Source organism: Littorina saxatilis, linkage group LG17, assembly GCF_037325665.1.
Source record: "Littorina saxatilis isolate snail1 linkage group LG17, US_GU_Lsax_2.0, whole genome shotgun sequence".
NCBI lineage: Eukaryota > Metazoa > Mollusca > Gastropoda > Littorinimorpha > Littorinidae > Littorina > Littorina saxatilis.
This window is the reverse complement of record NC_090261.1, coordinates 46,720,923-46,734,798: the sequence shown is the minus strand read 5'-3', so window position 1 is coordinate 46,734,798 and position 13,876 is coordinate 46,720,923. Positions and strand designations below refer to the sequence as shown.

Here is a 13,876-nt window from a genome sequence, read left to right as displayed (position 1 = left end):
AAACGATACCTTTAATGGTTCCAGAGTTACAATGATTTTAGTGTGTCTCTGGGTACAGGTGAACCCAGGAAGCACGGCAAAGGTTAAAATGTTGAATGGCTAGATAGATTTGTTCCAATTTTGTATATGTTGTTTATGATTTGTGAAGCACCATTTCTGTGCATGGAATAAGAGTACAGTGGATTCCTTGTGTTTTTATGAGTCTGACAGTTTCGTTTTGATTCATATCTGCACTTCCCGCAGTGGGGCACTGCGGTTATGAAATTAAAGGCCCCTCCTGTTTTTGGAACCGCAGGAGCTTTCTAGTTTGCTGTTAGGTAGATTTTTGGTTCCTCTTTCCTGTCATACTCTCTTTTTCTTTATGAATTCTTTTCTTTTTTCTGCCTTCTTGCTCATTCACCTGTATTTTTTCCAAAAATCTCTTCTCTTGCCGCTTGTCTCGCGATTCATGTATAGTTTAATCTGTTAGTGTTCTGATGTAAGTCCAGCAGTAGATAGGTTAAGCCTATTTTAACATACTGGAAACTGGTAATCTTCCAGTAGGTATTAATTTAGTTTTACTAAAGCCTGCTGGGACACAAGTAATGGGTTAGTGCATTTGTAAACAGGAATCGCTTGACAAGTGGCCCCCTTCATCCCCCCCTTCCTCGTCCTGATATGGCTCTGCGTAGTCGGCTGGACGTTAAGCAACAAATAAACAAACAAATATCTGCACTAACATAGATGAGTTTTCAAATGATGTTAAAAAAAAAGTCCGGATAATTTGATCGTCAAATCATTTCCCCATCATAGTAAAGTTGTTATTCTTATAAAAACATATCAATTCGGGCTGCACTGTGCTACTAGTTTATTGAGGTACTGGTTGGAATCTTTCAAATGCTGTTTTCTCTGAATGTAATTTTCAGACAAACATCTGTAATTAAAAAGTTGCAACTTTTGAATGGCTTGATGGATTTGTTTCATTTTTGTTTATGTTGTTTATGATTTGTAAAGCGTCAGTTTTGTGTATGGAATAAGAGTTCAGTGCATTGGTTGGGTTTTTATGAGTCTGACAGTTTGGTTCTGATTCATGTTTTCATATCGGTACAAACAAAGATGGTTGTTTTCATATGATGTATATAAAAAAAATCCTGATAATTTGATTGTCAAATCCTTTTCCCTACATAGTAAAGTGGTCATTCTGATAAAAACATATGAATTCAGGGTGCACTGTGCTACTTGTTTTTTATGTACTTGTTCGAATCTTTAAAATGCTGTTTTCTCTGAATGTAATTTTCAGACAAAACGTTACAATTAAAATGTTGCAACTTTTGACAGATTTGATGGATTTGTTCAGTTTTTGTATATGTTGTTTATGAGTCGTACAGCATCAGTTCTGTGCATGGAATAAGAGTTCAGTGCATTGGTTGTGATTTTATGAGTACTGATTCATAATTTCTTATCCGGACTGAACAAATAACTGAAAATGCTAAATCAAAAACATATTTTGCTTTGAATTCATTTTCCATGCACAGAATTATTAAACACACACATGTCGCTGCAAAGAAGAAACATTGGATCAAAACATGCACTGGTTCACAAATTGCAACATTTAAAAAAATAAGCACATTTTATGATGTTTTTCTCAGTTTTTGGTGAATAAAACCCAAAAAATTTGCTTTTCACTCAAAATTTAAAATGGTTTCCCTTAATTAAGTTATTATGCTTGCAAAAATCAAACAAGCAGCAAACTGTTTCAAAAAAAAAAGAAAAAAAGTGTTTGCCTACCCTGTCTCCCCTTAACGACCGCCTGTCTTAAACGACCACTTCTCGTTGGTCCCTTGGGTGATCGTTATAGACAAGTTCGACTGTGGAATTGTAGCCAAGTGGCGTACCCAGTCTTTTTGTGTAATTATCTCCTGCCCGACCCAGTTGCCTCCCCTGTCTATTATCTTCCCCTGACCCAAGTTGTGTCTCCCGCTAGGATTATTGTGTGTTGTAGGTGTGTAGGAAGGCTGGTTTCTTATTGGTTGATTGTTTGAACGGGTGCGCGCGTGACTCAGAATGATAGCGTGGGCTAGAATAGTACCCGGTGTGATTTCATAGTGAGAGGTCGTGTGTCAGTGTGCGTATCGGCTTGGATTTGTGCTGTTTAACGTTTGATTGAACGATTACTGTGTTAATGTAAGGAGTCTAGCCGAGCCATTATAACGTTTATTTTGCCAAAGGAGTGATTCGAGGATTGTTTAGAGAGACTTTGTGTGTGTGAGAAACGTTTTAGAGCTGGTTTTATATCAGCGAAGTGACTTTCGACCGGGATCGTAATTCAGTTCCGACGAGTTGTGTGCGGCTGTATAGTGAGGAAGGAACTACACTGCTTTCTGATGTGCTTTCTGGTGTACGTTAATTAAAAGTCACGTTATCGCAACCTCTGTCTTGGCGTCTCATTTATGCTTCCTGGCCTATTTCCCCCCCTTCCACTCCACCCTATCACAGAATTATAAGCGGGATTATGCTGTACGATTGCACACAACACGTTTATCATTGACCCACCTTATATCTTTCTTTTTGATGAGGCAGAAGTAGACAACGGCAAGGACGATGACCACAACGAAGACGCATCCCACGATGGATGCCACCCAGACCACTAAGTCCGAGCTCTCCTTGGGTACGGCTGGAAAAAACATCTGATCACAGACATCGCCAGGCTTTTATATACAGTACATACACTCTTCCGTTTGAACCCTTACTGCCAGGGAACACCCTCGGTGATCTCCATAGAGAGCAAGCATTTTTCAAAATGTTATTTCGAGTGGACGTTTATAGATGTGAATCGGAAGACTCGTTATGGCGCGCTGGACCTCACTGTTTATATCTAGAGAATAGACAGATAGGTGTTGAGCTTGTGAGACAAACATTGTTAAAACATGAAAGTCTTCTTCTATCACCAAGACAAAGTCAGTACAATTCGAAGTTTTGAGATGCGTGCTTCGCCGAACTACCATGCACCATTTAACCGTTTGCTTCGAGCTCTTCTCGCATACACCTACGACACATACAGACATACAGACAGACACACACACACACACACACACACACACACACACAAATAGGTTGAATCACTTCAGTTCAGTTCCATGGGATAAAAAATCTCCTCTACTAGAATACAAACCAAATATCAACATCATCCGGACCGCTTTTTGTGCTGAGTGGAAATTGCTTGGCTAATGTATTTTGCAGGTTACAAAATCAATTCAGCCCAAAAAAGGAGCAAAAAGTAGAAGAAAAAAGAATGCCTGCTGTCACAAGCGCATGTTGTATGGGCGAGATGCGGTGAGTCTTTATCCCAGCGAAGCTGGAGGTATCCCACGAACGCCATACTGTAATCGACTTGAGAAATGTTCACACCGATAATACATGACAAAGAAGGATTCGTTGTGCCCGATTATGGGCTACAGTTGGAGATGGAAGTTCACCAAAAATTGGGACCATACTAACAAAAATACGGTGGGTAAAATTGGCGCCCCCATTTTTTGAGCAAACGCCACCCAAGGCCGCTTTGGACGGGTAGAAATTCTGTACTTTCCAAGTCTATTTCTGTGTGGTTGTTCAAGACTATGGATAAAGCTCGCGTGAGAAGATTACGTCACGGTCAAAAGTTTTTGACGTCAATTAATGCATCATGACGTCATGCCTCCCTGTAGTCTTTTTTCTCTCGCGCGGTGTGTGTGTGTGTGTGTGTGTGTTCATTTTGTGCACATGTGTTAGTGTGTGTGTGTGTGTGTGTGTGTGTGCGCGTGCATGAGTCTGTACTCGTGTGTGTGTGTGTGTGTGTGTGAGAAAGACTGAGAGAGAGGGAGAAAGAGTGTGTGTGTCTGTGTGAATGTGTGTGTGCATGAATTTGTGTGTATGAGTGTGTATATGTGTTTGTTTGTAAAGGTGTGTGTGTCCGTCTGTCTATGTGCGTATTTGTTCGTTTGTTTGCCTTAACGCCCAGCCGACCACGAAGGGCCATAATTATCAGGGCGGTGCTGCTTTGAGATATAACGTGCGCCACACACAAGGCAGAAGTCACAGGTTTCATGTCTCACCCAGTACCATTATTCTGACACCGGACCAACCAGTCCTAGAATGCACTAACCCCATAATGCCAGACGCCAGGCGGAGCAGCCACTAGATTGCCAATTTTAAAGTCTTAGGTATGACCCGGCCTGGGTTCTAACCCACGACCTCCCGATCACGGGGCGGACGCCTTACCACTAGGCCAACCGTGTGCGTATAAGTGTGTGTTTTGTGTGTATGAGATTTGTGTGAGTCTGTGTGTGTGTGTGTGTGTGTGTGTGTGTGTGAGTGTCTGTTTGTATAAGAGAGAGAGTGGGTGGGTGGGAGTGTGTTTGTGCGTGTGCGTAAGTGTATGTGTGTGTGTGTATGTGTGTTTGTTTGTAAAGGTGTGTATGTCCGTCTGTCTATATGTGCGTATGGGGGTGTGTTTTGTGTGTATGAAGTGTGTGTGAGAGAGTGAGTGAGTGCGTGTGAGTGAGTGTGTATTTTTGTACGTGTGTAACTTGAGGTATGTGTGTGTGTGTGTGTGTTCGTGTGTGTGTGTGTTTGAGAGAGAGAGAGAGAGAGAGAGAGAGAGAGAGAGAGAGAGAGAGAGAGAGAGAGAGAGAGAGAGAGAGAGGTTTGTCTTTCGCTGGGGTATGCAGTGCCTTGGCGTTGCACATCTACTTAATTTGTAATGTGCAAACAAACAAACAAACAAATGGACAATGGCAATACTGATTCACACACTCATATACCCAAATCAATCAAACAAACGGCCGGTCGACTCGGACGTATGCATATACCAAAGTAACAAACTACATGTCCCTAAAGTTATTTCCTATAACTCCGATACATATATCTACTTAATTTGTAATATATGTATCGGAGTTATAGGAAATAACTTTAGGGACATGTAGTTTGTTACTTTGGTATATGCATACGTCCGAGTCGACCGGCCGTTTGTTTGTTTGCTTGTCTGCAAGTGCAGTATAATGGGTTTCTACTATTGTATACTTGTTGTACTTTGCCTATGATAGTTATGATTATATTTAAGAAATATTGTTAAATCGTGTTTTTATATTAAGACTAGTTGCTAGTTTAAACATTAATTTGAATGTTTAAATGGTTACCAGTATGAGTGATTTGGGTATATGAGTGTGTGAATCAGTATTGCCATTGTCCATTTGTTTGTTTGTTTGTTTGCTTAACGCCCAGCCGACCACGAAGGGCCATATCAGGGCGGTGCTGCTTTGACATAATTATAACGTGCGCCACACACAAGACAGAAGTCGCAGCACAGGCTTCATGTCTCACCCAGTCACATTATTCTGACACCGGACCAACCAGTCCTAGCACTAACCCCATAATGCCAGACGCCAGGCGGAGCAGCCACTAGATTGCCAATTTTAAAGTCTTAGGTATGACCCGGCCGGGGTTCGAACCCACGACCTCCCGATCACGGGGCGGACGCCTTACCACTAGGCCAACCGTGCCGGTGCCATTGTCCATATAATCCTGCTTTGGAGTTATTGGCATTAGACGGGCTGGGTAAAGGGTAAAGGGTAGCGTGATATTGACTATGAAACTAACTCTACGCCTATTCCAGGTCGCCTGTCGTTAACCTGAAGACTGAAACAACCAAGTTCTGGTGTCAACTTTAACCGGAAGATGACATTTCACCTATATCTACATCTTCATAAGCAGTCTTCTGCTTCACCTTTAACTGTCGTCATTCTATCTTTCTTTCTTTATTTGGTGTTTAACGTCGTTTTCAACCACGAAGGTTATATCGCGACGAGGGAAAGGGGGGAGATGGGATAGGGGAAAGGGGGGAGATGGGATAGAGCCACTTGTCAAGTGTTTCTTGTTCACAAAAGCACTAATCAAAAAATTGCTCCAGGGGCTTGCAACGTAGTACAATATATTACCTTACTGGGAGAATGCAAGTTTCCAGCACTAAGGACTAAACATTTCTTACATACTGCTTGACTAAAATCTTTACAAACATTGACTATATTCTATACAAGAACCACTTAACAAGGGTAATAAGTGAAGAATTTTATGGGTGAGAAAAGGAAAGTAAAAGGACTTTGGGGAGGCAGAAATAAAGAAACAAGAAAAAGATCCTAATTAGGTTCACGGCATCGAGAGTGATGCGACCTTCTCTCAGAAGTTAGTAGAGAAGGCTCCCCCATCCACCACCCGGGGGACGCGCCTCTACGCCAATTAGGGGGCGCGAGGGTCACTCTATCGTCATTCTATCGTCTACGTCTACATCGTCGGGATTTCTATCTACGGCTGGACTCAGTTGATTATTTGAGTATTACCCTTATTACCTAGCTCGATAAATAAGCCATTTACTCCAGCAGGTCATTAACTTAGAAGTGTGTGTGTGTGTGTGTGTCTGTGTGTGTGTGTGTGTGTGTGTGTGTGTGTGTGTGTGTGTGTGTGTGTGTGTGTGATAAATATGTTTATAAGTGAACAATAATATTTCCTCTTATAGGCCTACTACAATTTGTGTTTGTGGAACTTTATTGTGCAAGATTCTTATTGAGTCGGTGGTTGACTGGCTGCGCACGTGTGTGATGCATGTGTGTGTGCGACACCTGCTATGCCCAGCAAGCAGTCAGGATTTAGACTTTAGGTATGTCTCAAAGTGGAAGGAGGCTCCTATTTTATGTAAAGGCCTGGACAGATACGTGTAGATTTAAGAATGGTTTACAAGAAAAAAAAAGGTACAGTCAAACCTGTCTACAACGATCACCCTAGGGACCGTCTAAAAGTGGTCCTTACAGACAGGTGGTCGCTATGGCAAGGCGAATTATATAGAAGAAAAACTCGTCTGGGATCCTTGGGATTGGTCGTTGTGAGCAGGTGGTCGCTTACGAGAGCATCAGAACGTGTGGAAAACACCACCCCTCTTTCAGACATATTATCTCGTAGTCCTAGCAACAGTCATTTTTGTAGATACAGAGGTATCTACCTTTAATTAGAAGGCATGTGCAAAGAAAGAAAAAAAACTCATTTTCTGTCAGGCATATTTCCCGGTGGTCCTAGCAACAGTCCTCGTTTTAAATACAAAGGTATTTTTCAGAATCAGACCGCGTGTGCAAAGATAACCCCCCACAAAAGCTTACTCTTTTTCAGGCACATTTCCTCATAGTCCTGGCAACAGCTCTAGGTGTAAACACAAAGGTATATCTAAGAATGAGAAGCTGTACAAACACAATTTAATTTTTAAAGAACACAACTTGCTCTCTTTCAGGTATATTTTCCTCGTAGTCTTGACAACAATTCTCGTTGTAAACACAAAGGTATATCTAAGAATCAGAAGATGTAGGGGAAGGGCTCCTAATATGGACCGGCTCCTAATATGGACCACCTCCTGTTCTGACAAACTAACGGCGCTAGAGCGCTCAAAAAAGTTTTAATCGCTGTATTTACCCTCTCAGGATGACTTGCACATGTCAAAAGAGTTGCAGAAACACAAGTCTCAAAACCGTTAGGCTTTTTCTCTTTTTTCACTTTTGGCAGCGTTCACTCTAAATTTGCCGCCCAAAAAGGACTCGTTTCTGTCCACAACCAAAGCTTTTATCACACAAAAATTGCTACATATGACAGCTAAGCCCGTATTTGTCACATTTTAGCAGTGTTCACCCCGAGTTTCTGCTGCAAACAAAAAATAATAGCAACATTTCAAAGTATGTGCGAGTCCTCTAATATGGACCACCTTCAACAAATCGAAGAAGATAAAAGCTAAAGGCTATTTTTATTAATTCAGTAAAAAGCTTGCTGGAAATAAACTAAAAGTAGCCCTCGAGATTTAAAAAAAATATAACAAAAAGTATTCTTTTCGTGGAAGTTGATAATTTCACTTATTTTCACTCTGTTTTTGATAAGCTTCTTTAGTTTCCTGGTGTGCTTCAAATAATGCTCTCATCATCCCGAAACAGATAAATCTAAAGCCTATTTTAATTAGTCTGGCTTGTACAGTTGTATCCTGTTATTTTGAAGTATAGGGGGCTTTTTACAGTGATTCGTGAAGGCCACTTCACTGGTCCATATTAGGCGCCCAGGCTCCTAATATGGACCATTTGTGATTTTTGTCTGTATTTAATTTTTGTTGAATATCTATCAAACCTATTTCACTCTGATTAGGCCTCATCGTTAACCTAAGAGAGGACTACCAAACACAAAATGAAACTTCTTCGCAAGAAAACAAGCTAGTTATTAGCATGAAACAAAAAGTGGTCCATATTAGGAGCCCTTCCCCTACGCAAAATAAAACAATACAAAACAAAACAAACTTACTCTCTTTGAGCCACAATTCGTTGTAAATACTAAGGTATTTTTCAGAATCAGAAGGCGTGTGCAAAGAAAAAATATCCACAAAAGCTTACTCTCTGTTACACGACACTTGAGATTGCCACAAGTTCTCAAACGTCGTATAGTTGTGTTCTTTTATTCTACGTCGCCCGTCTTCGCAGCAACAGAAAACAACTCGTCAAATTGAGTTCGAGGATTTATTTAGCATTCCATACATACAACTGCACATCGTAGCAGAACTCAAATAGAAGCTTTTTTTAACATTCAAATCGCGCTGGCATATATAGTAAATACTCAATCTCGAGAACATTCCAGACCGAACACGATACAACTACATTATACGAGCCGTGCATGGACTAAACTAGCGACATTCTCTCTGACGTACATCAAAAGCGCCGACACACTTAATCCGAACGAACGCCACGAACTCACGACTAAAACAGCATGGTAAACAACTTGTTTTGACAGGACTAGAAAGTTCACCTGCATTCTCGTCCAAGCATAAATATTGTGTTTACAAAATATAATATCGGTACTTTCCCACAAAGTACAAATAAGTCAACTACACGCAACACACAAAACTGAACCAAAGCTCAGCAACGGTAGCGTTTCCTAACACTCTCTTTCTGGCACATTTCCTCGTAGTCCTAGCAACAGCCGTTGGTGTGAACACAAAGGTATATATAAGAATCAGAAGCTGTACGCAAACAAACAAAAACACAACAAACAAGAGGCGAAGCCTTCAAGGCTCCCGTAAGAAATCAACAAACAGTAACATAACACAAACTCACTCACTCCGTAACACACACACACACACACACACACACACACACACGCACACACACACACACAGTTAAAACTAACGCATCATATCAACTCCATGTATAATTTTCAAAAGAAGGCAAACAGATAAAATGACTAGGGTAATAGGTTAGGTACCTGCCATGTGGGCACTTTTTCCACTGCTGTCCTCAGTCCTATACTTTTCATCAAGACTTGTCACCATGCCGAGTAGATCTAAATTCGGAAGTCTTCATGTGGCTGAGGCATATATCTGACATAGCGTCGATCTTGTTGTAGGTTTACCTCCTTTCTGAAACAAATGGCAAAATGCGATTAGTTATGATGACTACAACCTACACAAATATAAACAGTGTTTTGAAACAGAATAGTCAGGTTATACAAGCCACTTTACCTATGCAGCATGGTAACCCTACAATATGCGAAACATGTCGACTGCAGCAGCCTGGTTCTTAAAATAATTCTGACGGTCAACACAGCCAGAAATGCCAACAAAGACAAGAAAGCTGTGGCAAGGTAAGCTTACCAAACGTTACATAGCGAATCATATGATAGTGCGTAAACAGCAAACAGTAGATCTACAATCAAAGAGAGGATCGAGTCTGGAATGAAACGCGATACAGATCTAGCATTCAAACACTGTCTTTCACGTTCAAGGAAGTTGTTGCAAAGTACTTAAGACTTACTACATTGTACAGACAAAACCATGACAGTGCATGTTTTGAATCTGAGGAAAAAATCGTGATCATTTTGACTTTGAGAACAGATTCATTCCGTTTCCTTATATCTGCATGTTCAAGTAAATGGTGGACAGTTTTTTTCGGGCAGAGTAAACTTAACTTGAGACTCTACTGCAAGTCTTGAAATTCACATAAATCGAACCACGAGCAAAGACATCCAAACATTACAGGCACTTTAGATCAACTCATTTCACTAGAGGTGACTGCCTAGCACTGTGTTTGACATCCGTGTCTGCTGAAATAAAAAGAAATTAAAACAAAACGGATTAACAGTAGGTGACACGTTATCAGAGTGGGAGACACTAGATCTGTCTCTGAACTTACCGGGATACGGCTGCAAGATCGACACTGACTGCCGCGCTTTCGACAGCTCTTCCTCGCGTGGACATTGGAAACACGCTGTGCAGATCAAATTGTAGGAAATCTCCCTTTGGTATCTTCTTTATTTACTTTTCTGGAGCTTAGAAACCGAACAACATGAAATCGTCTTCCCCGGCGAATCGGCGAGGTGAGAACTGGACCACAATCCTTCGCGCGACCCCTGACCTGATCTTGACACCTGACCTGCCGTCTACATGCCAAACACGACACAAATCAGTCAACTGCTTGTACCCCTTCAAAACCCCCCACCACCCGTTTTCTTTGGATACACGCTTTAACTACACACATGCCGACACAATGTTGATCATTGCTTCAATAATTTGAAGATGGTGCTTGAAAATTAACCACGTGAAATGAGTATTTCGGTGTTTAGCCAAAAATGTTAAAGTTTCTACCACAGACATACACACATACATACATACATACGCACGCACGCACGCACAGACAGACAAAGTTTACCATCGCATAGGCTACACTTACGTGAGCCAAAAACTAACTTTCTTGCAGGCATATTTCCACGTAGATCTTGCAACAGTCGCCGTTGTAAACACAAAGGTATATATCTAAGAAGCAGAAGCTGTAGGCAACAACAAAAACCAACTTTCTCTCTTTCAGGTATATTTCCACGTAGTCCTGACAACAGCCCTTGGTGTAAACACAAAGGTATTTTTAAGAATCAGAAGCTGTCCGCAACACAAAAACAAAAAAACATCACAACTAACTTTCTCTCTTTCAGGCATATTTCTGTAGTCCTGACAACAGTTCTCATTGTAAACACAAAGGTATATTTAAGAATCAGAAGCTTTACGCAAAACAAAAAACAAGAAAAAAATCCGCAAAAGCTTACTCTCTTTCAGGCACACTTCCTCGTAGTCCTGGCAACAGCCCTTGATGTGAACACAAAGGTATATCTAAGAATCAGAAGCTGTACGCAAACAAACAAAAACACAACAACAACAAAACTTACTCTCTTTCGTGCATATTTTCTCGTAGTCCTTGCAACAGTCCATTTTAACGGGGTTGATACCACACAGTCCATCACACTGGCACTTCGGCTTCAGGGACGGGTGAACGAACAACGCACATCTGCCCTGGCACGTCGTTGAATTGACGTATTTATTGTTATCGGCTACAACAGAAAAAGGACCAACCATGATGATTTGTTTTTGTTTGTTTGCTTAACGCCCAGCCGACCACGAAGGGCCATATCAGGGCGGTGCTGCTTTGACATATAACGTGCGCCACACACAAGACAGAAGTCGCAGCACAGGCTTCATGTCTCACCCAGTCACATTATTCTGACACCGGACCAACCAGTCCTAGCACTAACCCCATAATGCTAGAGACGCCAGGCGGAGCAGTCACTAGATTGCCAATTTTAAAGTCTTAGGTATGACCCGGCCGGGGTTCAAACCCACGACCTCCCGATCACGGGGCGGACGCCTTACCACTAGGCCACCGTGCCGGTAACCATGATGATAAGTGATGTCTAACGCCCTCAGGGTAAAACCATTAGGGGCATGTTCCCGGGTTTGATCCCGACTTTAGATGGGGAAAAACAAAAGAAAGAAAAAAGAAAGGACAAAAATGAAAAGGGCCACCACAGGGGAGGGATGGTTGTCGCGCTCTAGCTCCCGGCCAACGAGGCACCCAAGCCGGAGGTGGTTTCAAGTAGCGTCATGGAGTTAGCTTGGAGATCCAGCTGAATCATTATGTGTCAGTGCTGGCAGTCAGCGCTGCCGTTGTGGGTCTCGTTTTACTTTGAATGGAGTTGTGGTGTCACAGTACCAGGGACAAGTGCCTTGCCGTCTGGTGGTTTGTCTTGAGGCGGTTTGGTTGTGAAGAGCCTTAGATGCCACAGCCTCGGCAGTCTAAGGTCCTACACGCACGCTAGGACCAAGGCCTAAAAAAAATAGGTGTGGTTACGGTAACCCGACCTGCCCTATTTTTTTGGGCCGACCCTATAACTTTTTATTACATATGTCAAAAAAATACCAAAAAACCCCAAGTAAAGGAGTGCAGAAAACGCAATGAAAGCGAAAGCGCTCGCGTCGCACACTTATTTCCCTGTCAAGTATGTTTAATTTGTACACATTAGAAAAAAAAGTTAAAAAAAAAAGTGATAGCCTACCTTCCTACCCTATTTTTTGGGGCTATGTTACCGTAACCACACCTATTTTTTTTTTTTTGCCCAATCATTACAATCGGACAACAATAATGTGCAATAATTTTCAGCCGAACACTAAAATATCTGCAGGCTTAAGAATTATGGTAAGGTAAAGTTTAAAAAAAGTTTAAAACAAAAAAGTCCTGTTAGGTAAACCCTCATGGAAATTAATTAATAGACGATGTTAGGAAATTACTGTGTCGGGTTTGTATTCGTTGTGAAAGAGTGAATATACTAATTTTGTTTGAGACACACTTTCCCACACACTAGCGAGGGATGTGTCTCCACACATGGACAGGGAGCACGTGTGGAGACACCCATCGCTAGTGACTGGCCTATAATGTCACGTGGGAAAGTTTGCCTCAATAAAGCAGGAGTATTCACTCTTTCACAACCCGTGCAAACCTAACATAATTATTTCTGGAATGTGTTTATTCGGATTGCTTTATTGGTTTTCTGCATGCGTGTGTTCCATTTTGGACACCGGAGCCATAATCTAGATCACAGATCATGGCTGCGGTGTCCAAAATGGTGTATCATTGTATGTTCATACTTTCCAAGCTCTGATATTTTCGCTGTGAGATTGGGATCTTTATCGTGCCCAATCGTGCACACGTGGGTATTCGGACACCGATGAGAGTCTGCAAAAAACTGATTGTGGGACACAAATCCCTCGTTAGTGACAAAATGGGTACAAAGCCAGCGCCGCTACCGATTGAGCTGTTCCCACGCCCCTTTTTATATTTAGTCAAGTTTTGACTAAATATTTTAACGTAGAGGGGGGAATCGAGACGAGGGTCGTGGTGTATGTGTGTGTGTGTGTGTGTGTGTGTGTGTGTGTGTGTGTGTGTGTGTGTGTGTGTGTGTGTGTCTGTCTGTCTGTGTGTGTGTGTAGAGCGATTCAGACCAAACTACTGGACCGATCTTTATGAAATTTTACATGAGAGTTCCTGGGATTGATATCCCCGAACGTTTTTTTTCATTTTTTTTGATAAATGTCTTTGATGACGTCATATCCGGCTTTTCGTGAAAGTTGAGGCGGCACTGTCACGCTCTCATTTTTCAACCAAATTGGTTGAAATTTTGGTCAAGTAATCTTCGACGAAGCCCGGACTTCGGTATTGCATTTCAGCTTGGTGGCTTAAAAATTAATTAATGACTTTGGTCATTAAAAATCGGAAAATTGTAAAACAAAATGTTTTTATATAAAACGATTCAAATTTACGTTCATCTTATTCTCCATCATTTGCTGATTCCAAAAACATATAAATATGTTATATTTCGATTAACAACAAGCTCTGAAAATTAAATATATAAAAATTATTATCAAAATTAAATTTTCGAAATCAATTTAAAAACACTTTCATCTTATTCCTTGTCGGTTCCTGATTCCAAAAACATATAGATATGATATGTTTGGATTAAAAACACGCTCAGA

The 13,876-nt window shown here is 41.4% G+C and overlaps 1 protein-coding gene across 2 annotated transcripts in view; it reads right to left on the bottom strand.

The window, feature by feature from the left end:
- The window catches only part of LOC138953490 (uncharacterized), a 43,394-nt gene that overhangs the window by 9,330 nt on the left and 20,188 nt on the right, over positions 1–13,876 (bottom strand). For both annotated transcript variants that reach the window (XR_011451540.1, XM_070325332.1), the window contains exons 2-3: positions 11,239–11,400; positions 2,533–2,653 (exon numbers count right to left, since the gene is read on the bottom strand). Coding sequence is in view for 1 of the 2 variants with exons in the window: in XM_070325332.1 (XP_070181433.1) it covers positions 2,533–2,653; positions 11,239–11,400 (283 nt within the window). In the remaining variant the exon portion in view is untranslated. The remainder of the gene's footprint in view (positions 1–2,532; positions 2,654–11,238; positions 11,401–13,876) is intronic.